We start from the raw sequence: 26,807 nt of genomic DNA, 5'->3' as shown, positions 1-26,807 counted from the left end.
GTTCCTTTTTTTTTTCTAAAACCCTGTTGGATAACAAGGTTTTCAGATTGTTAAGGGTCAGAATGTCAAGTCCCGACTGTATATTAAAAGCTGGTATCAGTGAAAATAGCATCGCATTTGTGTTCCATAAGGCCTCCATTATGTAGTTAAAATATTAATTATTACCGCTTAAAGTACTCAATTCTACAACTCAGACACCTGTGTGACAGCAGACTTCACAAACGGTCACATTTTTGTTAGATAACAATTTGTCTCTATCAGGCTAATTACGAGTGCTTGTAACTGGATAAATGTTTATCAAATGATTCATTTTCAGGAACAAATCCTTTGGTGAGTGTGATTTTTTGCTTTTAGTCCTAATTTACTTTGATCAAAATAGAACGACAATGACCATGTTCGCTCCAGTGAAAACAAGAAAACATAAAATTAATCAAAAGACTTCAATTGAAGCAAAATAATCTTTTATTTTGAGACACAAACATTGCATTCATATTATTACACACTTGCACGCGGCAGTGGTCCAATAAGACAGTAACACACTAATCTATTGATTTTGCATAGCTTTTGTTCAATACACAAACTGTGTAAAAGCAACTGAGCTGCACTGTAATGGCACTTCAGGTAAAAAACGTAGACAAACAGTAACTCTGGCCTGTTGACGACTGACAAAGTGATCATAGTAACAAAATAAAGTCCTATCAGCTTACATTCATTTCTTCTAGTGGTGCTCCACCTCCACCGAACAGCGAAACCAGACAGATCAAGGCCCCTTTGGCTCAGAACAAAAAACAAAGGACGGAACAAAGTGGATCCCAAATCTCTACTAAAACTTGTACCATGTTGTCAAATTAACGTGTGATGAAACTCAGTGATTATAGCGTCCATGCACACAGCTAGAGACAAGCGTAGGAAAGGCAACACAACCCTGCATGCTGATGTTCTCGCAAATACAGTAAGTCATCGACTCAACTAAAAGGTATTAACAAGACGCCGGAATGAAAAACAACAACCTGAGCAAAATGCTGCATAATACGTTGATCAGCCACAACATTAAAACCACCTTCCTGATATGGAGCAGGTCAGTTTGATCAAAAGGGGAACGTTATAGAAGTAAAAACACAAATGTTTCCTGAAGAAACCTCAAAGGAGGAAGACAGTTTTAGAGAAGGTACAGGTGTAAACAGACTAGCTGCTCATTTATGTTCTCGATTGATGGATTGGTAGGTAGGTGGTGTGTGACATTGTTTAGATGTCAAAGATACGTATCACTCAGGCATCGATATGCAGAAGTGCAATGTGGAAAAACGGCAAGTTACTCAAAAACATCCTGCTACAACTTTTTTTAGCTGCTTGATATGAGAAGAAAACTTCCTGTTAATATTCTACAAGAGAAATCTGCCTCATAGAACGTTGTTTACTTTGATTCTTGGATTTTATTTTTCGGGCTTTTGTCTTTATTTAGTGCATTAGAGAGACGAGGGGAGGAGAATGGGGAGAGACCTGCAGGTGAAGGGGTCATGAGTGGGATTTGAACCCATGAGCGCTGTGTCGGGGAACTCTAGCCCCTGATCATGGGTCGCCCGCTCAACTAGGTGAGCTATAGGGGCACCCTTATTTTTCTACTTTAATCACAAGACAAAATTTGTTGACGTGCAGACTCCAAAAAGCAAAAAGCAAGAGATGCTACAAAAAGCAAAAACATCAGTTGTATGAAAATATTACGGCTACATAAAGGATGATAGCGACCGAACGCAGGTGCTCTGTTGCCACCACATGAGGCGTTTATTTGGCATTTTAAATTAGCGAGTGATCCGACAACTACTTTGGATGCCACCTCCTTCCATCACTCCATGGTCCCGTCTGAATGCCCCCAGCTGCCCATTTTTGCTTCTTCGAACAAATCAAAGAACTGACTTGCTGCTTCACGTACCGCATTTCAGCTGCCATGAGATAATCTGTCGGGAGTTTTAACGCTGTGGCTGATCGGGTGTTCATCGCCTTCCCCTCTACGTTACAGTAGTGTTTCAAGATTCTTATTTCTGTTTGCTTCTTTGTAAGGAATCCCAGCAGGAAGACACAACGGTGGAGGTTTCAAATGTAAACTCGTAACGATGCGATTAGCTCGTCCTGACTCGTCGAGGACGATATCTGGTACCTGCTCTGTGTGGAAACTCGTGATTGTTTGTGCGAGAAAGACAAAAGAGAAGTGAGACGGAACCTCGGTGTGAGCTATTCCTCCCTGTAGTGCAGGACGTAGTAATCGTGGACGTACATCAGCACGGCGAACGGCTGGCCGATGATGAGGGACATCCACACCGCAGCGTTGCCGTAGTTACCGCGCAGGAAGCGGCCGACGAACCAGGCTAATGGAAGCTGATGAGTCGGTGAAAAAGAGAAAAAAAAAATGTAATTGCATAAACACAGTGGGTGATTGTGTCGGTAATGACTAATTACAGTGTTTGTGTGCCTCTGATTTCTGTTGTCTGTGTTTTGTGACTCAGCACACTTTAATGAATATGAAACCTACAAAGACAGCAAACAAGAGAGAGGCCTTTACGCCGCCTATTGTCCTGGCTTATTTCCCATGATGCATCAGATATCCCCTGCTGCGCTAATGAGGTCATTCGTTAAGTTAATGATACCAGAGCCGAGGCCAGACAACACCTTTTAACCCTCTGGATCCCAAACTGTTTCTCAGTGTTTTTACTCGCTGTGGGCTCATTTTTCACTCCAACACAAAAGCCCTGCAGCTCTACGGAAACAGAACAACCAGGACTAGGAGGAGAGAGAAGTCGGAAAGGTCTTCTGTGCAGTTTAACACAGCTGGAATGCCATAAATCACAGAAATAATAAAAAATGGCCTATATTTTACATTAACTGAAAGAAAACTGTAATAATCAAGTGCGACGTTTTCCTCAAATTGCCCACAGTTGTCACTGACACAAGAAAAAATCGTGGCTCCACAAGCTAAAGATCTTTTACCATCGACATTTATACGGTTTCTGCAAAGCTAGGTGAATTTTACACTACTCTGAACTAGAATTCTCCCCAACAAGTCGTCTGTTTTCGAGTCATGCTGCATTTATTTTATTGCTTAAGTTTGTTTTATTTTCCTCTTGGTGTCTTCAACCTAAAAGTCTCATTTGTCGCAAGACTTTTGGCTTTCCAGTTGCTGAATTGTATGCAGAATTAGTAAAGATCTTGTTGAAGTGGCTCATTTTTTTCATATATATATCAATGAGACATGTAGATTGAAGGGATTTTGATGAAATATCACAACGTTAAGCTTATTTTTGGAACTGCAAGTTATAGTTCAAGGACCATTGGTAAGCTCAAAATCGGACAATTCTTTCTATTTTACAGTTTCTGGCTCTGATAGGTGCTGTAATTTTGTAATTTTTAAATGAAACATGCATTTCAAACCTGCCAGACGACTTTTTTTGGGGTTCAAAGGGTTTAAAATGTCCCACGGCAGTCGAAAGGGACATCTTTAGTTTGACTTTTGGTCCGACTGAGCTACACAAATGAGTAAATGTCACACACTTCAAAATCTACATGCACCTACTTATATATATAACCTTTTCAAACACTACCAAGAATTTCTATTTGTACCTGCCTGACAATGCAAATTATACAGTTTACAATGAAAATGTATAGATATGCATCCCAATACAGTGCATGATTTGTAAGTTTCTCATCAGTGTCGGGTCTCACCTGTGCCATCATGCCCGTAAAAGCCCAAAGTCTGAACATCCTGAGAGGAACGCTCACCAAGTACTGACAGAGAGACAGACGAGCATCATTAATATCATGTGACCAACATGTTCTATGTGGAGCTGCTTTTGCTTTCTGCTCTTACCTCGTGAAAAAAAGCCGACAAGAAGAAGACAGCTGATTGGCTGATGATCTTGCTGAATCCTCTCCTCAGCAGCGGCTTGTAAAAGTGGCTGCAAGACGGACAGAGGGACAAATGTTGAAGTCAGTGAATATGTAGGTGGATGGACAGGTGGACAGGTGATGGACAAAACATTTAAGATTCTTCTATTTGGCCACGTGTGGACTGACACAACAGGATGTATTTTTAGAGCTTCTAGCTTCTCTAAAGAGCTTCACAAAGAAAACCTTAAGTTCACTGTACGATAGAAACAGAAGACTGACACCAAACTGCAGAGTTCAAATAAAATATGTGCAAAAGTGACATGTACAAAGACAAATAAGCATAAGAATCAGCAGGCCAGTATATGTACACCTCAAAGAATTTGACTCCTACTTGTAATGTTTCTTAATTTGCTTACACATAGTTGGTTAGAGCAACACTCATAAAGACTGCAGAAATGTTTTAAGAACAAAATTTGTCTCTCTAATAATGACTTCTGTATCTTATGTGCTTTAATTCTTCCTCTCTGACACAAATAAAGGCCTATAACTGCTAAACTAGCATCGTATTCACTGTTTTCCCCAATATTACTTCAATATATTTGTCCCTGTTGCTGTGTTAGTGTATGTAGAAATCACTATGACATCATAATATGAATTATTCATTCACAGACAGATGAATCCATTTTCCCAAATACACCAGTGTTACTTGCTTGACCTTCTAAACCCCAACACCTGCATGCAGCTTTGAAAGACAAAAAATGCCAAGACTCCACCTTTAATCAGAGCCAGAAACTGTTAAAGCAGAACAAAGACTTTTAACTTTCTGATAGTTTATATGTGACACGCTCTTCTGTCGGAAAAATTAAGCAAAAAGCTAAACTTAAATTCATGATATTTTGTTAAAATTGCTGTATTTTACATGTCTCCAATAAGAATTTAGCAAAACAAACTGTTTGCACCAAATCATGTAAAAAAAAAGAAAAAAAGTATGAAAAAAGTGACTCAGCTGTGACCAACGGCCATTCAGAGACTGTTGGGCAAAACTGTGTTTACACAGAGCAGAGAGGACATAACAGTGGAGACCGAGAGCAAAATAAAACATATTTGATTATAAAATAACCACAGCATGGCTTAAAATGGTGAAATGGTGCATGGGGAAACATTTATCTAGAGCTGATGTGCAGAATAGTGTGAAAGCTTGTATGTAGAGGTTAAACATGTAAGAGTATATGAAGAGTTCATTTGCAAAAACAGATAACTCCATCTTCACAAACCTTCAGGAAATCCATTTTTCCATCAGCTTCCTGAGACAATATCAATCAAACTTAAGTTGTCTCTATTTTTGTCATTTCTACTGAGTCAAATCCACTCAGCTTCAGTTTGATTCATATTATCTCAAGCAAACGACAACAAAAAAAGTTTTCTAAAAATCTAGAAAAATTGAGTTTTCTGTTTTTGAAAATCATATTGAGCAATTTTTTTTTTTTTTCAGTACTGGTAATATCTGTCGGCATTTAGAAAAATAGTGATATCAATTAATTGTACATTAATTGATTTTTTTCTAAATTAAATCAAAGAAATTTCTTTTTTTTTTTATGGCTCTGAATAATTTAACTTTGTAATAAAACACAAAAAACATTTCTGAGTTCTCTCTACTTCTACTCATGTCTGTTCTGTTTCTACAGAGGTGAGGGACTTTATATTGCAGATCACAGTGAGGAGAAAACACCCAGAAACTGCTCGGGAAGGGTTCAGCGGGTTACGTCCCATATCAAATCTATCACCGTGTTGAGTCCTGTAAATTTCATCGCTCCCTTCTAGTGTCTCAGTGTGCAGATAATTCACCGTAGACACCACTTGTGAACGGGGATGTTCCAGTTCTGCCAGAAATATGTCACCGTCTCCGAATTCCTGAAAGAGAAAAGTCGGTGAATAAGAGCAGTGAAGCGTTACAGTCTCTGAATAATTGATTTAATGCAGTTTGATCAATATTGATGAACAGGGGGAAAAAAAAGTCTAAAATCTTTGTTGTCATGCAGAAAAAGAGGAAAGAATAGTAATTATTCTACAGTAAACTGAGGGAAACTGGTTCACTAATATCAGAATAATATACGTGTTACTACATTCGCAAAAGCGTTTCAACTTTTAGAACCTTCCAAACTCTTATTCTCACCTAAACAAATATGTTAGCAATTTAGCAAAAATGTATAAACTCACTCATGCAGCTGCTCTGAGCTCTGCAGACCGCATGAAACCACAAAATTCACAAACAATGCAGACACCACAACACACAAACGTACCACCAGTCCTTGTAAAACTGTCGGTCTCCGAAGCGCAGCAGCTCGGCGGTGAAGTTCATCGACGAGTGGAAGAACCAGTAGAAAAATATGAGCCACAGCAAGTGATTGGGAACCTGCAGAGATCCACGTGAACCAGAATAAAACACACAAAAACTGGAATCCGCTGCTGAAAAACGCTCGAATGTGTCTCCACAGTTTCAGGAGAGTCACTGAGTTATAGATGCATTTATTTACTGTAATAGTAATTGTGTAGCAGTGGACAACTCCAATGAATGAATCATGCTATAGTAACATAATCAACAAGCTTTAAAGGTTTTGTTGGAACTCACAGCTAATCGCAGGAGTCTCTCGGTCATCCTGGACAGATCCATGTCCTGGTGGAGAGGAGAAGAGAGGCCAATAATATTACAAATACACAATAAAAAGCAATTTAAATCTGCAGCATTGGGTTTACCGTCATTTTCTTACTTCTAGTGGTTTCATGGAGCTTTGAATGATGGGAATCATCCACTGATGAACAGAGAAGAACAAATCAGTGTGAGGACACTTTCAGACATGTAAAGTGGAAATTATTTGGTGTCTATAACAGTTATTCCATGTTAGCATCAATACAAATGATGGTATTCAAATATGAAGCACCAAGCTTCAGATGGTACCTGTTGAGTGAGACCAACCAACAGCTGGATGAAGAACAGCTGAGGAGAAAGACACATATTCACAGAGTGAGCGACACGATTTGAGAAAAATAAACTGTCATCACTTATTATTAACTATTAAGATCAACAGAGAATAAGGGACCTATACTATTTAGAGACATTCTTTTTGCATGACTGCTTACTTTGTTGTCAGTAAGAGCCCAGATCTCAACAACTTTGCAAAAGCGACTGTACGATTTAAACTCACGCTAGTTTTTGAGCGACTGTCTGCTACATTTTAACTCAATGTGGGCTCATTTTTCACTGCAACATAAAGTCCTACACCTCTATAGAAACAGCACAACCATCGCTAGAAGTAGAGAGAACTTAAATATGTCTCCTGTGCAGTGTAACACCGTTATAATCCTGTAAATCAAAAATGTCTCAGATGTTTTCATTTTACAACTGGAAAAAAAAAATGGAATTAACATGTAGAACATTTATTTAAAAGCCCACATGTGTTACAAAGTACCAAAATGACAACCCTGCATACAATGGATATTTTACAACCATTAAAATTGGCCTATTTTTCACTTTACTCTACACATCAGCTCCAGAAACATATTTCACCATGCTGAATGTATCTTCCAACAACTTGCTCCTCTGTATACTATTTTTGAGCCATGCTGCATTTACTTCAGTGTTCAAGTGTTTTATGTTTATCTATGAATCTCTAATTAGCTTCTATTCTTGTCATTTCTCTGCTCCATGTAAACTGTAAAATGAAACATGCAGGATAAATTCATCTTGATAAAAAGCAACAATACCGCACATCACAGGTGATGATTTAAGTTGAATCTTATTCTTTCTGTTTTTAAAGTTTCTTGCTCTGATAAATAGTGTAACTTTCAAAATTTTTAAAGATAACAAGTCTTGCAAACCTGGGTTTTGGGATTCAAAATGTTAAATAAGCAAAATTACTCTTTTAAAAAACCAAAAACAAATCAAAACTGTGATCACAATCACTGATAATAAATGCTATATTCTTTGTAGCGGTGTCAGCAGACTTGCATGGAAGATGCTTGAAAAGATTTTTCCAGTAAATGATTTTAGGAAACTCTCCTAAGATGCCCGTTATTATCAGAGCCACAGGTCCCGTTTTTCTGTGATAACCTGAACAAGCTGCTACGGTAACCTTTCTGGCAGGACCTGACGTTAGATATTTCCTCACCATCTCAAACAGTCTCCTCAGCAGGAAGCTCATGCGAATTTTGGGAGAGCGCGGGAAGTTGAGCTCGTAGCAAAGAGTTGGAGCGAAGACAAAGTAGTACATATCTGCAGAGACGGAGAGGAGGTTAGTTGGTCAGAACATGAGACTAACTCAGCCTCAAACAAACAGTAAGATGCACTGGTGTACCTCTGATGGTGAGGTTTCCAGGATAGCACACCTTGAGTTCGCCTCCATTTAAGGTGTGTGGCGACGGACCTGCAGCAAACATCCAGCGTTTATATACAAACACATGTCCACCAGCACACAATGACAATGCAATATACGATAAGTTTAATGGAATATTAGACTTTTCTGGTACTTATTAGGGACTTTCCATAGACCACGGTGAGTTTCTGTATCCTGCTTTGTGAAACTTAGACAGCGTAACCCAAAACTTTGATCTATAATGAATTAATATTTGACTGATGGGTTTCTTCTGGCTGGAAATGACATAAAGACAGAGATGTTAATGATAAATATGAACTATTTCTATGGGTTTTTTTTCACACTTTTACGAACAATGTCATGTACAAAATGATTCATACCCCTTAAAAATGGTGCAAATAGTTGAGAAAATGCAGATTCTATGCATAAAAATGAAGTGATGTCATGGCAAATAAAGGCTTTTTGGAACCAATTGCTGAGTAGCAATGAGAATAAGTTATAAACATTACATTTTTAGTTATAAAATAAATAAAAATTCAACAATAACACTTGTAACCCAATGTCTGACTATCTTCTTTCAGTTGGTTATGTCATTTCCAGCCGTCAGAAACCTCCTGGTCAAATATAAACTCAGTGGTATGGCGATTAATAGTTTTGCCTTCAGCTGAATACTCTTTCTGAGAGCTGCAGTGTCAGGTGTCAGCCAGTAGATGTCACTGCAATAGCATAAGCAACATCCCTTTCAAAGAAATGTAAAGACACTCACATAGAACAGCCAATATGACATGCTGTCGATACAGTTCTATTCAAGTCATAACATGAGTCTATATACTGTGTGCAAACTTACATGACAGCGACCGAGCCAGTTTCTTGGCCTTGATGGTGCTCAGCTCCCGGCACCACAAGTTGACGTCCTTGTAGGAGTAGAGCTTCAGGAAGAGAATCGTGTAAGTACCGAGCACGAAAGCACCTCCGACTGACGGGGAGAGAGAAGGGGGGGAAAAAAAGGTGATGGTTAACCATGTGATGTGGACAAAGCTGCAAAGGAATAAAATGTAAGCAGGGAGGAGAGAAGGGAAAAAGGGAAAGGTGAAGAAAAAAAAGGTATAGATGGAGAAAAAAAAGAAAGAAAGTGTGAGATGGAGGATGGACGGTGGGAGGAAGACAGGAACAGAATGAAAGCAGACGAAAGAGCAGAGAGGAAAACAAAAAGGAAAAAAAGAGAACAAGAGGTCGTCATTTGATCTTGAACAAACAGCAAAACAATCCGAGCAAAATAAATCATCTCAGCGAAGTCTAACTATGCCAAGGACGTCACTACACAGTCATAAAACTGTGTTCATGTTTACTCGCCAATAAATTAGAACTGATTACAAGGGAGATTAATAAACACATTTTGAAAATTGTGTAGAATTGTGCACACACTCACACAGCAGCTGAGCCGTTTGTCCACCAGGACTTTATCAATAGTCACCATATGCTTGACAGAAAAAGGGATCACGTTCATATATGAACGGGAGGAAACACACAAACCAAAAGTGTCTGTTGCGCCAGCAGGGTGAGGAGGAGGTCAGCACACCTGGCATCAAACCACAGCAGATCTTATCCATTAACCATCTGTCTCTCTGGCTCAGTGTGGCTCCTAAACAGCTAGATTGTCTCCAAGATGGCCGCTGCAGATAGCGATCGTAGGAAACACACAAAGAGCTCGAGCGGGAAAACATGCCAGGCGAACCAGTTCTGCACAAGTTCCCACCAAAACCATGAAGTTTAACCCATCAGCTATCCTGTTTTCTTCTGAGAGCATACTCTGGAAGTGAGTCACAGGTTAAATGCAGAGAGGGAAGTGTCCTTTTTTAGTAGTGTGAAGTGCTCAGGAATGGAAAAAAAAAACTTTTTCCAAAGCAAGAAATGCCTGGTTTGGCTGCATCAGACAAAATGACACTTATTTAGACTCCTATTCAAGACACCTTTCTTTCCAACATGACCAATATAAACAACAATTTAAGCTCAGATCTAGGATGTCACCTTGTACAGCACATTTTAACCTTAGTTAGCTTCTACAAAGTGCTTTACAATGTGTTTCTCAGTCAGTGGAGGAGCTGAGGATCATACCACCAACCTTGTGATTTCATTTTTAACTGTTTGTTTTGAGAGAATTTTTCGTAAAACACTAACAAATGTTCACCTAAAGCAACAAAATTAATCACGGTGACGGTGTTCCTCAAGGTTCAGTTCTAGGTCCTACACTTTTAAACTTTTATATCCTGCCACTTGAAAATGTCATCAGGGATGAGGCTATTTTTCGACTGACTAATCCGATGATTCATTTACCTGCAAAAAAAAAAAAAAAAGCAAAGTGATCATTGCAGTTAAGTACATTTTATTTTTACATACTGTATGTCTTTGGTAGAAGCTTTAAATTCTGGCCAAATTCACAGCCTCCGTCATTGACGCACATGTTTAGTGATTTTGCAGTTATAAAATCAAGAGTTTAGTGGTGCTCAGCAGCAGCTTAGAAGTGACTGCTGGTTTACATGTCGTCTAAATGAGCCATATTCCAGTCAGCTTTTCTGTTGTCTGATAACAGAAATAGAAAAATATGTAAATGAGAGCAGCTTTATTGGGGATTCGGCTGTAATAAAATGCAGCACATGTGAGCACAGGGAGTAGGAGAGAAGTTAATGGATGTAAAGAGCCTGGACTCTGAATAGTTCATTTGTGTGTTTTCTACTGCGGTGTTGATGTACTCTGAGACGCTGAAACAAGTTGGACTGTGTTGCAGTGGAAGAAATACATTTGTTACAATGAAGTGAGGTTAAAAAAACATTGGCTGGTTAAAGCTGGCATTAACTTCCATCGCTATGCTGATGACACACAGCTTTACATCAATAGTTTCCTGATGACCTTGAGCTTTAACTGTATTTTAGAAATTGAGTTATGGATGGCAGAGAATTTCCTGCAGCCCAATCAGGACAAAACTGAAGTCTCAACGTCTAGTCCTGAAACCGAGAGAAAGAAACCCACAAACGATGGCATTAAACCCATGTCAACCACGGAAAACCCTTGGAGCCACCATAGACTCAGAACTCAGTATTGAGCCTCACATTAAAAACAAATTAAAATGCACTTTATCATCTGAAGAACACTGACAGAGTTCAACTGTTACTCTCACAAGTCAATACAAAGACATAACTGCACACTTTAAAGGGACGCCGACAGAATTTGAGCGCCTCCAGCTACAACAGTCATACCTCCTTCTTTTTAGTCTTATAGTTGCAAGACCTGTCTGTCAGAGTGCTGTCACTTTAAACTCCACTACATTAAGCAATAGTTGCCTTTACATACACACCCACCCACACACCGACATAAGGAGGACTTTACGCTGGCTTGCAATCGCTTCCTGGATTCTTATCGTAACCACAACCACTGCTTAGGTAATCAAAACCCTTCCCCTTCGTCCTCGCTGTAAAATTTCATGATTTACGTTATGGAGTCTTGCCGGATGTCCCCACAGCATGAGTCATACCAGCTGAAACACAAACATACTGTATATCTGTGCAAGCACACACCTGCCCTCTGTCGTCGCCCTTCCTGTGTGAACAGCAGCGCAGAGACGACAACAGACAGACAGATGGACGAGTCCTTTACTTGTTCGCCTCCCAGAGAGAGAACAGATGAGAGAGGAGAGGAGAGGAGGATAAACCGAAATGGAGAGGAAGCAAATACCTGAAACCATTCTTTTTTGTCAGACTAAGTAAACACAAGCTCACACATAAAACTCATCGTGTGTCTTTCCACATTCAGGAGAAGTTAAAGGTTCACCGACTAAACCTTGAGCAGTAAAGCACTGATGCTGTGCCAACAATCGGAGCTAAATATATCACGCTAATGACATGAACTGCTCCCACTGTGGAAAATTTTGTGGGTTAAGTGACAAATGTGACCTTGACGGTGAAATATTTTAAAGTTCATTACATGCGAAGGTGAAAAATGTGTAACTCCGGCAGAGGTTTAAGATTTTACTTGAACCACAACATGAAAGCTGGTTCTTTAGTTTTTTGTTGCACCATCGAGGTCAGTGGGTTATCGTTGGAAGAGCTTCCTCTTTTAATCCAATGGTGCTCCTCTGTTGACATTTTTAAAGAAAATGTTCAAGATGTACAAAACTTTAATGGCTTTTGGTTGGCCTTAGCAGTCTTAGTATTTCAGTGTCGTATATTTATTGAGGTAATACGTTTTATCCTGTTTTCTGTCTCGCTTTTTGCACATATTTTTGTTGCTTCTTGTCCAATATATTGTTCAGCACTTTGGTAACCTAAGGTTAAACTTGATTTGATTCAGTAAAAGCTGCGTAACTAGAATTACTCCAGAAGTGTGCATATTTTATTACTTTAAGATCAGAAGTACCTCATTTTCTACAATACATTTTCTATGTTGCTAAAGTAATACTTGACAGTTACGTTTCCTGTCCTGCAAATTAATCAAGTGATCATCAATGAACTTATTATGTGCGATATGGTGGGGTTTTTTTTTTTAGAGAAAATTAATCAAATCTAAGCTTAAAGTTGTGATATTTAATTAAAACTACTTTATTCGATATGGATCATTTAAAAATTCTACAAAAGTAAACTGTTAACAGTGAAGAGATTCGGTAAAAAACAAAACATTCGGCACTTCTCAGCTTATTCGATAAACCCTGAATGAGTCAGCTGTGGCCGACAGTCACATGACAAATACTGTATTAGGCTGAACTGCAGGCCTTGTTTATGCGGAGCAAACTGGATTTTTGTACAAGAAATATGTAAAGAAAGGAATCTTTTTTGAGTCCTTTGAACTTTGAGTTCAGAGTTTAACTTCTAATCTAGATAATATACTAGAGTTGCAAAATGATTTTACAATGCATGAACAAATGTTACGTTTTTGTGGTCGGAACAAATTCATTCTAGCATTTTACAAAAAAACGTACCACTAGTTTTAATGATGAGTAATAAAGCTTGACATACCTCAGTTGGTATTTAAATATCTTTTCTTGAACTACTAGAATTTTCAGACTATTGAGCGCACCTGAATACAAGCTGCACTTGTCTATAAGCTGCAGGTGTCCATGTTGTAACATGAGATGTTTACAAAGAAAGATTTTTAAACTTTTAATTAAAGACGTACCGGTAACATACACAAACACATAAATGCTTTTTTCTGAACAGTGCCTGTAACACGGCTGGTTAAGAAAATAAAAAAATACAGTAGCCTACCAGGAAAAGTCATTGATCGCTATCTTCATCTTCTTCCTGCACTAAAACCACTAAAGCCGTCTTTTTCAGTGTCGGAACTGAGCCGCCTCAAAATTACTTTGTCACACACTTCCTCCGTCTCTCTTTCGTTGTCGCTCTCAATGTCACTTTCGTCTCGAGACAAATTCATAAAAATCCATAAATTAGCCGCATCATTGTTAAAGCCGCAGTGTTCGAAGCGTGTTGCAAAAGTAGCGGCTTATAGTCCGGAATTTACGGTAATTTTTCCTAAATATTGAGCTATTACTCAACTTGGTGAGGTGTAAACAGTATTTTCCTGGTAACGTGATGTGTTGTGCGTTTGTCCTACCAAAGGAAAAAACTCACTTTTCACAACTAAACAGGGAAAGAGGGATTCTATATTTCAGCCTTTTAGGAAAACTGAGATGTTTGTGCATGCAACTTTAATATTTGGAGTGCCTGTCGCAGCATTTTTTTTAGGCGATATTGTGTAGTTGTGCGTCATGTACAGTATTCCCAGTTCGTCATGGGTGAGCCGTGTGGTTTGTGGACGGCAGCCACGGTTTCTGTCAGGCAGCCTGATAAAGACAGAAGAAGGCGACCCTTGGACGACCCTGCGCCGCAAACCACACCCACTCTGGCATCTCTCCTCTCCCCTCCACTCCGGTCTTGTCCTTTCCTTTCCTCTGTCCTCCCTCACTCCTCTCCTCTTCTCTCCTCTCCTCTCCTCAGAGCCAGCTGGAACCAATCCAGTCATGACCAACTGGTCCATTACCACTAACCGACTCCAATTATGACTCCGTATAAGAGGCTGTCTTTTACTGCACTATCAAACCGATTCGCTGTTTCTGTGAAGGGCAAGGACACGAATGTCCTCTTAATCTTTATTACACTTACATGATTTTCTATGTCACACGCACGCTGTAAACTACCGACGAACGGATAATAGATACTGCAGTTTTAGCTAACTATTTGTCTTGGTTGTGCATAGAGAAACGGCTTTACCTGGGGTCACAGAGGGAACCAACAGGACCACTGCAGCGGGGAATGTTAGCATAGTTGCAAAGTTGATGCAATGGACCAGAAATCCCACAAGTTCACTGAACGAGCCCTGGGTGGAGAGAAGCACAGAGGGACAGCAGGAGTTTTGACGTCAAATCTTCAGAACAGTGTGCCGTCCCATTTTCAACCAGACAAACTGCCTTTCATTTCGCTTGCAGACTTTCACTGTAAGTCATTTATTTTTGACCCATTTCTGAAACAACTGACGAGAATACAGAGAAATGTTGAGCATTTGTTTAGTCTGCTTTTGAACAGAACACATTTTAAGTATTGCTGGCCTAGTTAAGTTTCAGTGAAAAAAAAAAAAAAGCTCATGATGTTCCATATTCATGACAAACAGACAGAGCATAACTGAATATGCCCTAAATGCAGATGGTGAAACTAATTCCTCGTTTTTTTTTTTTTACTATTTAACATTTTGCAGATGCAACCGGGGAGGGTCAGCTAGTCAGTCAGTTTTTAGAGAGCAGTTTTAGAAAAATAATCCCTCTGGAGAATTGCCAAAAGTGCTTTGAATTCAACAGTCCGGTTAAAATCCGCAGCAGCTCTGAGTTTAAAGTGCAAGCGGGGTGTTCACACTCACCTTCGATAGCTGCCTTTCTGTGTACAGGGACGCCACGATGAACACGTTGGACACTGAAACACAAGGACAGACTGATGTCAGTCTAGCTGGTACATTTTTTTTCTTCTGTATTTTCACTGGCAAGATCAAGAACTGAAGACATTTTGCATCTATATACAAAAGACACAACGATAGCACTTTGCAGAACTATTATGATATGTATTATTGCTGCTTTATCAGTCTGTTAAAGTGACGGCACACTTTCACATTAATGTTCCTCGTGGCTTCATCAAGTGATGATTAATGCACAATCACACACTAATAAAAAAAAAAGACCAAATCTAAACCAACAGTAGATTATTAAATGTTAAAAATGTCTATTAGCCTATTTTTTTTCCTTGATATCTGATTTACCGTAAATTCCGGACTATAAGCCGCTATTTTTTTCCACACGCTTTGAACACTGTGGCTTGAACAATGATGCGGCTAATTTATGGATTTTTATCCGAATTTGCCTCAAAACAAAAGTGCCATTGAGAACGACAACAAAAGAGAGACTGAGGAAGCGTGTGACGAAGTAATTCTGAGGCTGTTCAACTCCGACACTGAAGAAGACGACTTTAGTGGTTTTAGTGCAGGAGGAAGATGACGATAGTGATCAATGACTTCTCCTAGTAGGATACTGTAGTTTCTATTTTCTTAACCAGTCGTGTTACAGGCACTGTTCGGAAAAAAGCATTTACGTAGTTGTGTATGTTACCGGTTCGTATTTAATTAAGAGTTAAAAAAAAATATATTTCTTTGTAAACATCTCATGTTACAACGTGGACACCTTATAGACAAGTGCGGCCGATATATGTACAAAGCTTGTTTTCTTTTTAAAGTTGGGCAGCCTATAATCAGGTGCACTCAGTAGTACGGAAATTACGGTAAATTCTGTCCATGTGTGATAATATGTTAACTACTAATTTGCACCAACCTGAGAGCGACCGCTATGCAACAAATGATTTACCTGCAGTTGATAGACTGAAGCTCACCTGTCTGAGGTGAAGAAAAGTTTACAGTGTGACCTGCTGTTAGATCCTGATCCATCCTGTCTCCATGTCAGGGATCATTTATGATTATAAGCAGTTAATAAAGCTGCTCCTGTTGTTAAAAGGGCGTAAATGCAATCATGTATCTACCGATACGGATCCTGATGCTGCATGTATTTAATAAACTCAGAGAAAAGACTCCTAAACAGCTGCAAGCAACAAACTAAACTTCAGCTCCTGGTAACTTTTTGTCAACCTAAATTACATTTATTTATTTATTTATGTTGATTCTCATTAATCTGACCTGTTACAGACTCTGCCTTAACCGCAGCTATGTTAAAATCTTATTGCAATTTCAGTTTTTCAATAGATGTGAAGCTATGGAAGAACATTAAACTGTAATTTTGCTCTCTGTGATGCTTCTGGACCAATGCTGGTGCTGTAAGGTGGATAAAAATAAATCAAATAAATGTTACTCAACACAGCTTAAATGACAGTTGCCTGTGTGTTGCTGGTTTCCAGTTTTGGCCCTGCATTTTTTTTTTTTTAGCTAAATCCTGCTCTCTCGCAACACCGACACTCTCACATGATTAAACAGCAACATCTGATGAACGAAATGAGCCAGCAATAACGGAGCATATGTGTTTCACAGCACACACCAACTGCTAGACAGATGACTGACTGGGCAAGAATGTGGGTGTGCATGTGCCTGCACACCCACATTCACAACAATACAACACAAATCCCATAGGAATTTAAATTCTATCACAGTTTGTGTTTTTCCCTGTCCTTTTATCTGTCTTGAGACCCACTGCTTCTCTTCTAACGAGTTCGATTAAGCAATGTGGATGTCACTAAAGCCTCTGAACCCCCAAAAAATCCAGTTTTATTTTTTTTAATAACCAAAATTACACCAATTGTAAAATAAATGAATAAACTGAACACTAACTGCTTGGAGTTCAGAGGGGTAAAAAGATGGTTTTTTTTCCTCATAGTATTTAAAATTAAATCATGTTATGAAGTTAAAAAAACAAAACACCAATGTCATCTTATATTCAATACAGAGCTTTATAGAATGCAGATGAATCTTTAGAAAAGGAAATAAAAACAGAAGTTGCTTCATATTGACAATATAATCCAGGATTATATAAAACAAGAACTACTTTTGGGACGTATTAAAGTCTTCAAAATCATATTGATATTAATATATATTCTGGTTGGAGCATCTTTTCTTTCCGTCCCGTAGGAGAGACAGTCAACAGGATGCTGAATTAACTTAAAAACATCACTGGTATGTAGATTCTTTACTACCCTCACTAGACCAGACTGAGCAACACTGGTGACACATAACTGCAGCAATTGTTCCATTTTAAGCCTCTAATCGTCCATCAGCGCGTCACTCCATCTAATCCAGAGCGAAACGGTGAGTAAACCGTCAGACGTTTCGATCGGTGCGGTTTCGATCGATCGGTTTAGCGTTTCGGTCACGTGCTTGTTTCTGGTTTGGTGGTTTACAAGCTGGAGACATGAAGATGCTAAGATGGAAGAAATGCGCTGCAGGCAAAAGCTCTTTCTCATGTGATAATAATCACAGTTCTGTCTATAAAGCAAGCTTATCACGCACAAGCCAAAACAATTTCAATTGGCGAGTTATTAAAGTACACTTCACCAGGCTTCAGTTAAAAAGCTCATTATGGTTACATCAGATTCTGTATTTAGGCAAATTTTATCTCACCGTTAAATGCACATCAGAAAAAAAAAGCGAATATCATAGAGCCAGAAAAAACAACTATCTGCAATTTTCTCAGTAATTATTTTAACTAAAGTGGCTTTTCACTCAGAGACAAGCCATGTTTTCAGAGAATATGCAAAGTATGGTATCGAGAAACATTATGAAGTGTCATTTCTAAACATTCTGCCGCTCAGTTCCAACACAACCTGGAGGAAACGTAAAATATTCACACAGATCTTAACAGCATGGTTGTTTTCCATTGAACCAAATGGTGAACATATTTTAACTATTTAAGAATATTTTACTTTACAAGATCAGCCAGACCAAAGAACAATTAGGGCAATTTGGAGAAAATATCTCATGGCAATATTTTTGACATTTATTGTAATTTGATTTAAAACAAGCTTTAGTTCAATATTCAGCGTGTCATAGGTTTACAACATGTAATGTTATTACTACAGTAAACACCAGCAAAAGCGTCACTGACTAACAACAATCAAATCAATCTAAAATCTGAATTTTAAACCATGCAGTTGTCTAAAGTGTTGCGTCTGCCGTTGTCCTTGTGCGACCGTCAGTCGTGCTATTTCATGTGATAATGCTGCGTCACATGTTCCACGGTGAATACTGAGCTGCAGCTTGGCTTAAAAACAAATATGTTGAAAATTAAATCTTAATATCCATCTGAAAAATTGAAGGATGATGGAGCAAACTTGTGAAAACCACTGACACAACAGTTTAAACTCCAAGCCACACAGCACTGATGCAGTAATTAATGGTAAAGGAGCGTGGAATGTATAAATGAACAGACTTTTCAAAAGTTTCTGTGTCATAAATCCTTTTTTTTTGTTGACTGATATTAGGAAATATTCAATTTTTTTATATATATTAGCCAAAACTATCACAATAAAAACAAAAAAGGTTTGATATTTTTCACTCTACATATATTAAATCCTCACTTTCTTAAATAACTGATGGAAACATTCAATTTTTTTGTTTGTTTGTTTAAAATGGATTATCTGTGCAGCCCTAGACAGCAGCACGAATCTTAGAAACTCAACAAACCGTAGAGACCTCAGAAAAAACACACACCAAGCTGCTGCTAAAGCCGTTTTTATCTCTTCTGGTAAAAAAAAAAGGCCTGTTGAGCATCTTCGACAAACAGCAGCTAAACTGCACCAAACTGGAACAAACGACTCCATTTACGCGCCCATCAGCCTTTCAAGCATCTATCGGCTCGCTGTTTTTGGGAGATCTTCTGGATGCGGTAAAACCCATCGGTCACTTCGCTAAACGTGAAAGTTTCTCGGCTCGGCCTTCCCAAACTTCACCCACTTTGCTCGCGGGCCGTGCGACTCCTCATTTATTCAGCGTCGGGGGGTGTTTGTGTGTGAGCTGCTGCCGCGGCGACTCTCTGAATGCCCTCTGGGAATGAGCCGCTTTACTGCTCATGCTACTGTAAACAGACTCCCATTCTCACCTGTCTCCTACCCGTCGCCTGTGCAGTCGTTTACCTTAACTCCATCTATTTCTGCCTCCCCCTTTCCTCGCCCTGTGTCAATGCAGCACTTTCCTTCGGCTCCCTTTCAGCCCTCCTTCCTCACCGAGCCTCTATCTACACATTGGCTCACTTAATTTTCTCTTCCATTAAACGCTTCCCCTGCACACCCCCCTCTTGTTCCTCTCTCTGTTGCTCCCCTTCTCTCTTCAGTAGAGTACTAGTGTGCAGTATATAGGGCAGGTGATTGTCCCTCTAGAGACACTGCAAGCTGCACCACTGCAGACTTCCACTGCAATATACCATAAAAATAAATACTGAAAAAAAAAAAAAAACTGGAGTACAGCATGCACCTGTGAGTGCCTTAAAGCGAGGACCGTTTTAAATGAGGCTGATCACACAGGCTACACTCAGCTAGTTTGCCTCATAACCTGAATGTTTGGACGGATTGTGTTTCCATACAATGTCCACATGTGTCCCTCAAGTGTTCCTGCTCGGTTTCAGACACTCATTTTCGTTAATCACACGTGTCACCTTCACGTCTGAATGAGCACCCTGGAAGTCAGCGTGCATACCATCTCAATAACAGATAGATATGCACAAACCATGTATTTTGAGTGGCGTAAAGTGATTCAAGGAACAGTTTTCTTTACATTTAAGCACCAATGTTGGTCCATAAAATTTACAAAAGACACATTTTGTAGCCAAAAACAATAAAACACCTTTCTCATTCACTTCACTCTACAGTTTCACATCCATTGCAAACTGAAATGTCTGCAAAAATAAGACTTTGCAGAGTTTGTAGGTTGGATTAACAAGAATAAATGCAATTCAGGATTGGATAAAACACTGTAACTTCCAGGAGTTTTTTCTCTGACTTTATTAGATACCTGCTGATATGTGAAGTTAGAAATGATCCCCGCCATGGAGACAGGATGGATCAGAGGCACAGTTTATGTTTAGTTTACATTTAGTCTTCTGTTTATTAGGGCATTATTATACATCGCTTATTGTACTGTCCAATTTCATCCAAGCTTATGTCACTTGAAATGCCTAACTTACAGTATTAACAGACATTACCAGTTTAATGTTCTATCGTGAGACATATTGGTAGTTGGTGCTCATACTTCCGTCGATCCTCTGCTGCTAGTTGGGATGTTTTTCTGGTCTCAGTTCAAGATTTTCACGTTAGTTTTTAAGTCCACTAATTTCCGGACTATATTTCACACGCTTTGAACACTGCGGCTTAAACAACGAAGCGGCTAAATTATGGATTTTTATGAGTTTTACGAATTTGCCTCGAGACGAAAGTGACATTGAGAGCAACAACGAAAGGAGGAAGTGTGTGACGAAGTCATTCTGAGGATGTTCAATTCCGACACTGAAGAAGACGACTTTAGTGGTTTTAGTGCAGGAGGAAGATGAAGATAGCGATCAATGACTTTTCCTGGTAGGCTGCTGTAGTTTTTATTTTTCTAACCAGCCGTGTTACAGGCACTGTTCAGGAAAAAGCATTTACGTATTAGTGTATGTTACTGGTTCGTATTTAATTAAAAGTTTTAAAAAAAATCTTTCTTTGTAAATATCTCATGTTACAACGTGGACACCTGCAGCTTATAGACAAGTAGGTCCTATATATGTACACATTTTTTTTCTTTTTAAAGTTGGTGGCCGTGGCTTACATTCACTCAATAGTCTGAAAAATTACGGTACTTAGAATTATTAGCATTATGTTTAGGTCATGTATTCTGTCCCACTTGTTCCAAAAAGGGTTACCTACCAATCACCAGGCATGCTGCTGGCCAGCTGTAGGGATCATTCAGAAACAAGGAAACCACCTGAACGGGGTCCACCAGAACACCGTACCTGATAAACAAACAAACAACATGAAACGGCAGATAAACAAGCATTATTCTGGTTAATGTGTAAATGCAGCAGAGGAATAAAAGCATTTGGTTTATTGAGTTTAACCTACACTTATCTTGGAATGTGGACTTTTTTGTCTTTTTGTTTTTACCCCAAAACCTGCAACAGGCCACCAGCTAATGCAGTGGGAAAACAGCCTGATGGCAAGTTGTAATACTGCAATAATTCAGCTCTACATGACCCAACTGGAGACTGAGTCTGAAGAACACAAAAAGGAAATGTTCTCCCATGGCTTTGACGGCTTACTCCAGTCACGATGTGTCTTCCAGCATATAAAAAAAAACACCAAATGGACGTGTTGACAAGATAAAATAATAGACTTTTCACCAGAGGAGATCTTTAAATGGCTCCTGAAATTGGCTCAAATATCAAAAGGATGAGAAAGCTCTATTTTCAAACCAGAGCAACAAAAACCATTTAAGCATTAGTGAAACAATTCTGTTAGAGCAGAAAGAAAGTTGAGTGATTTGGTGCTTTTGTTGTTTCTCGAACACACACTCACCTTAAGAGGTTTTCTAAGAAGAGGCGAGCATTACTCAGCACCTGTAATAAAAAGCACAGGGTAAATGCAAAGTCTATTTGTTGCACAAAAACACTCCCTCGTCCTCTGTTCTTACTCAGGTTTCCTTCGTCATTGTCATTTCTTCTGTTGTAATTGAATTAACTTCCGTATCACTCCTCTCCTCCTCTCTGGTTTTCTCTCTCCTTCTGTCTCTCCTCTCTCTCCTTCCTCTCCCTGCATCCCGTCTTCTTCCTCCCCTCATCCCATTTTTTTTTTTCTTCTCGCCATCGTGCTCCTTATCTCTCCTCCTCACCCTTGCTCTCTCTAAATGGATTGTAATATCTCATTACCGAACACAAAGGCTCCGGGCCTGGGAGTGGGACAGAAGTTCAGCCAGAATGAAGGAAAACCTCCTATGATGAACACAGCGATTCGTGTTCAAAGAGTGGATTAACAGAAGCCTCATCCTCTCCCCTCTTCTCTCGCATTCAGCCGCTTCTTCCCAAACACAGACGAGGAAGAGCTGCGAGAGGTGCTGAGCTCAACACAAACACGACAAATATATTATTTTACTGTACACCAGCATTCGTTTTGAATAGCGATCCACCCAGTAACAGCCTGGACCAACATCAGATGCCATTTTCAGCGTTTTTCTGATTATTTTTTAACCAATTACTGATAAAATGCACCACTCTCTCCATCTGTAGTCATCACTTTGTGGCCTCAAGCAATGTTCCACCTACAGACAGCCAGCGGTGCAACAGTGCATGTATCTGCACCACAAATTTTCAGCATGGGGGTTTCGGTTCAGCACATGTTTACCATACGAATGCAGCCACAGCAACTTTTCTTTTTTTTGTGTGTGTGTGTGTGTGCAGAACCCAATTGGACACGACCATATTCCTCCATTGCAACTTCAGCAAAGTTGTTCTTACACATCGCAAAATGTTACTTATGGCCAACGCACACCAACCAGAGCTTAAACACAGTCCACCATCATTCAGATCTGCTGTTTGGGAACACTACAGTTCCAACTGTGTTGGACAAAGACCGGTGGATCGGACGAAAGCTACACGTCGGCATCGTTGAGCGTAAAAAAAAGATGTAAATGTGGTGCAAACCCAGCTTCTCGTGCCTTTTAAGCAGCTTCTTGCGAGCAATTCAGAAAAGTGGTGACAAACGCCGCAGCTGCTTTTAAAGCAGTGATAATGTCACTTCAAACACTAGTTTAAAACACATGCAGGAAGGAATCAAACGGCGTTACAAAAATCCTTCATCTCTGCATTTCAGTCAGCGAGTCATGGCCGCCCTTAACCTCTTAAGACCCGAGCTCTTGTTTGATATGCTTTTTTTTTATTATTATTATTTCTCTTTGCTGTTTGATCTGATCAAATAGCAAAGAGAAATAAAAAATTTAAATAGAAAGAAAATAAAAAATAGATTTACAAAAATATTTTAAGAAGTAAAAAACATAAAATGAAAAAAATGAATAAAACTATAATAATAACAATAATAACAATAATAATAATAATACATAACTACTGTGGCAATATACGCAAAACTGAGATGTCCACAGATGTAGACGCCAGGTCTTGAGAGGTTAAAGCCCTTTTTTAATAAACAAACACCAGCTAAAGTTTGCTACTTTTTGAATACAAGTACATTAAACACAACATCTTCTAAATGCTGAAATGTAATGGAAATGTATTTCATTATTTTTAACATATTTGAAACAATATTTATTTTGAACTACTTTTGTAAATGTTATGTTTTTTTTAGTACGTGCTGCCAGTTGAAGCTGTATCGTCAGAGTTTTTAAACAGAGACATGGTCAGAATCTGTTAAAAAATAAGAACCGTGTCTCCAAAACCAAGGTACATACCAGACAGAGTAATAGCAGAACAACACTGAATGCTAAATCTTGAAGAATTCTCTTTTCATTAAACACATTTAAAAGACAAATAAACAAAAACATTTCAATAAACTTTCTGTTGGAGTTTGTGTACCTCAAACATTTTCATTTTCAGTGCAAATGTAAATCAGTTTCAAATATAATTATTGGTTTCTTTGATTACTAAAAAAAAGCTATCAAGATGAGGTTTCGGGAAAAAAAATAAACAACATATCAGTCTACTTCTAATGTGTACAGGTTTCTGTGTGTGTGTGTGTTTCTTACCAGCATCACCACACACCAGTTGAGAACTCCTCTGTAGTTATTGTAGCCGCTGGTTGAAGTCAGAAGCGACTCCTGGGTCTTGTGACAGCTACAGATATAAAGCAGATAAGTAAACGGGTGAAACAGTGAGTTTTAAGTTACACTAATTTGTTTATTTGGCTCATCGGTTGCAAATCAAATGATGACTATCAGAAAAAGAAGAAAAACGTGTCTGTTGTGTCTCCTCTGTTCAGCGTATGAAAAGACAGGATATGTTCTGAATGTGCAGAACGTTTTAAACTTGGGATATCAAAGTCTAGGGGGTTTATACATTAGTAAAGATTCTTTAATCTGACTTGAAAAGGTGCCACATGCACATTTAAATATTTCATTTCCTCAAACAAAAGACATAAAATAGGACAGGTGAGTAAATCAGGTCTGTATGTGTGTTGTCTCATCAGGGATAATATGAAAGAAAAGAGTTCAAAGTTGAAGTTATTGTATTCCATTGTAATCTAAACTCTCGACTGATGCCTGAAGTGTGTCTCGCTTTACAAGAATAAAGACATTTCTACCATAAATTATTAGAGAAAAGGCCCAAATTGGGGCATTAAAACTGATCAGAATACAGGAAATAAAGTGACCTGATATAACTAAAGGTGTTGTTTTTAAAAGCTTTGGTTTAATTCACATCCCTTACTGGCCACAACAAACAGGCACAGCTGTAAACACCAAACAGGTTCTACAGACCGGACCTGAGCAGCTTAAAGAAAAGCTATTATTGGAGCAAAACAACTGAGAACGAGTCTTTAGTTGTGGAAAACAGGGACACAAATGTGCCAGTACTTCTTAGGTCTCAGGGAAAAATCATTATTTCTCTCCCAAACACACAAACAGTCCTCATATTCTTTCTTGCAATTGTATTTTCTACAAGTTAAGACACTGATCTGCTGACATGTGTTGCTAGAGGACAAGGTGCAAAACACACATTTTATAAAAGTTAAATTTTAAGAACCATTTTCAAACTCCAGAGGTCTTTTCTACTTGTGCAACGTGTCATATCCGATCAATCATTTGTGAAAGTTAAGGTGAAAAAAGTTTTGTTTTGTATTATTTCTACATTTTGTTCAGAAAATACCACCAGCTGAATTCTGTTGTTGTTCATGTGAGCTGGAGGATGGCACTTTTCATGACAGCTTCAATTTTTCAAATTCATATTTCAACTCACCCATACTCAGAGATTATTCAATCTACTACTCCAACATTGCAGAATATTAGAAAATGAAATGATCTGAAATAACAGTGAACATGTCAGACTTTTACCCTGGGCAGTTCCTCAGGTATTGCCCTCAATGTGCAACAAAACACATTGGAAGTATGTTGATTTTTTTTTTAAATACACTTAATCTCAAAAAGTATTTGACATATCAAGCTGAAATTTCACAGACATCTTTAGAAATATTCACATTTTATGCTTTAAAACTCGCAGGAAAATTGAAGCAGCAGTTGTTATAATAATTTGAGATGAAAAGCCCTCCTTTGATAACGGGGCTCCCTTTCGCTGCGCCCCTGGTAATCCAATAATTCACATTTTAGCACATATTCCTGGTGTAGCCACGCTGGTTAAATGCTAAGTTAAGGGTGTAAATGTGAATGAATGGGTGACAACAGAGACTAAATAAACAGATTTTATTCACCATCTGTCTTTAGCTCAAGCTAACGTTACTTCTGCCCCTGAGTACAGTAACTGAACTAGCTTAAAGTAACGTTAGCCGTTAGCATCCCACTGTTTGACATTCACTAACTTTAGCCAACTTTAGCTAACTTTAGCTAACTCAGGCTGCCTCACCTCATCCTGTCGCCCAGGTCGTTCCTGCGCTGTTTCTTCTTGTCGCCCCTCGCTTTGGACCGGACCGTCTCCACCGAGCGCTCCCGTCGTCTCTGCCCATCGTTTGCGCTACTCTCGGCGGTCGCTGAGATGTCGCACGCCGCCGGAGACCTCCCGTTCGCCGGCTGCAGACTGGCGGTTCTCGAAGCTGTCAGGGTCGCTCTTCTCCGGCGAGTCGCGGCTCCACCGGCCGGGTCCCAGTCACCCATGATGACCGGAGAGGAACTGTGAGCCACGCACACGTCAGCTGGAGCCGCTGACTGTGGATGAAAACATGCCTGTTGCTGCTGCTGACACACTCACACAGCGGTGGAGCAAAGAGGGAAGTGAAGTGGCTGCACAACAAAAAAAACGCCCAGAAGCTCGTATTTCAGGAGAGTTGACAGAAAAGTAGGAGTGAGTTCACGACGACACATAAAGAGACCTTTATACCTGACAGGTGAGTCACCTGCTCTGCTCAGAGAAGAGGCTTTAACTGGGCTCCAGCCTGCACCAGAGCGTAATGCACAGAATCTAATGGGGATATATGGCTGAATTAAAAGCATAATGCACAGAGGATAATGCAGATGTGTACCTGTAACGCACCTGTCAGGCCCAAAATTATTCATCCACACACCCATTTTTTAAAGTATTTTTTGGCCTTTTTGTGAGAGTTCAGTTGAGAGAAACACAGGAAAGTGGGGGAGAAGAATGGGGGAAGGACCTGCGGAAAAGGGCCATGACCGGGATTCGAACTCATGACCTCCGCATCAGGGACTATAGCCCCTGTACATGGGGCGGCCCCACATGTAGTTTCTAATTTTCACGATTTATTTATTTTTTTTTTAAATTTGACTTGTAAGTTTCTTCTGGCTGGAAATGACATAAACAAGTCCCAAAATACAGTCAACATTGTGTATTTGTGACAAATTCGAGTTTTTTTTTTGTTTTTTTTTAACGACAAC

The 26,807-nt window shown here is 39.2% G+C and overlaps 1 protein-coding gene across 1 annotated transcript; it reads right to left on the bottom strand.

The window, feature by feature from the left end:
- Nucleotides 1-444: 444 nt before the first annotated feature.
- On the bottom strand, nucleotides 445-26,175 carry dgat1b (diacylglycerol O-acyltransferase 1b). Its single transcript, XM_008277051.1, has 17 exons — nucleotides 25,825-26,175; nucleotides 23,997-24,084; nucleotides 21,821-21,861; nucleotides 21,173-21,258; nucleotides 15,150-15,202; nucleotides 14,510-14,615; nucleotides 9,097-9,225; nucleotides 8,232-8,300; nucleotides 8,046-8,149; nucleotides 6,836-6,874; nucleotides 6,648-6,689; nucleotides 6,509-6,553; nucleotides 6,180-6,292; nucleotides 5,725-5,790; nucleotides 3,860-3,947; nucleotides 3,715-3,777; nucleotides 445-2,373 (listed from the first exon to the last, which is right to left on the bottom strand). Exons 1-17 carry the CDS (start codon nucleotides 26,070-26,072, stop codon nucleotides 2,230-2,232), a joined length of 1,524 nt encoding a protein of 507 aa, XP_008275273.1. The 5' UTR covers nucleotides 26,073-26,175; the 3' UTR covers nucleotides 445-2,229.
- Between the last annotated feature and the right edge of the window lie 632 nt (nucleotides 26,176-26,807).

The sequence above is a fragment of the Stegastes partitus genome, unplaced genomic scaffold, assembly GCF_000690725.1.
Source record: "Stegastes partitus isolate 25-593 unplaced genomic scaffold, Stegastes_partitus-1.0.2 Scaffold88, whole genome shotgun sequence".
Classification (NCBI taxonomy): domain Eukaryota; kingdom Metazoa; phylum Chordata; class Actinopteri; family Pomacentridae; genus Stegastes; species Stegastes partitus.
This window is presented reverse-complemented; position numbering and strand designations above follow the sequence as displayed.

What these genes read in the sequence shown, in the direction of transcription:
- dgat1b (XM_008277051.1), bottom strand. Translation starts at nt 26,072, where the DNA reads ATGGGTGACTGGGACCCGGCCGGTGGAGCCGCGACTCGCCGGAGAAGA. An exon ending in GTTCACAAGTGGTGTCTACG is followed by an intron (nt 3,948 to 5,724) that starts GTGAATTATCTG and finishes TCCGTCTTGCAG; the next exon opens with CCACTTTTACAAGCCGCTGC. An exon ending in TGTCGGCTTTTTTTCACGAG is followed by an intron (nt 3,778 to 3,859) that starts GTAAGAGCAGAA and finishes TCTCTCTGTCAG; the next exon opens with TACTTGGTGAGCGTTCCTCT.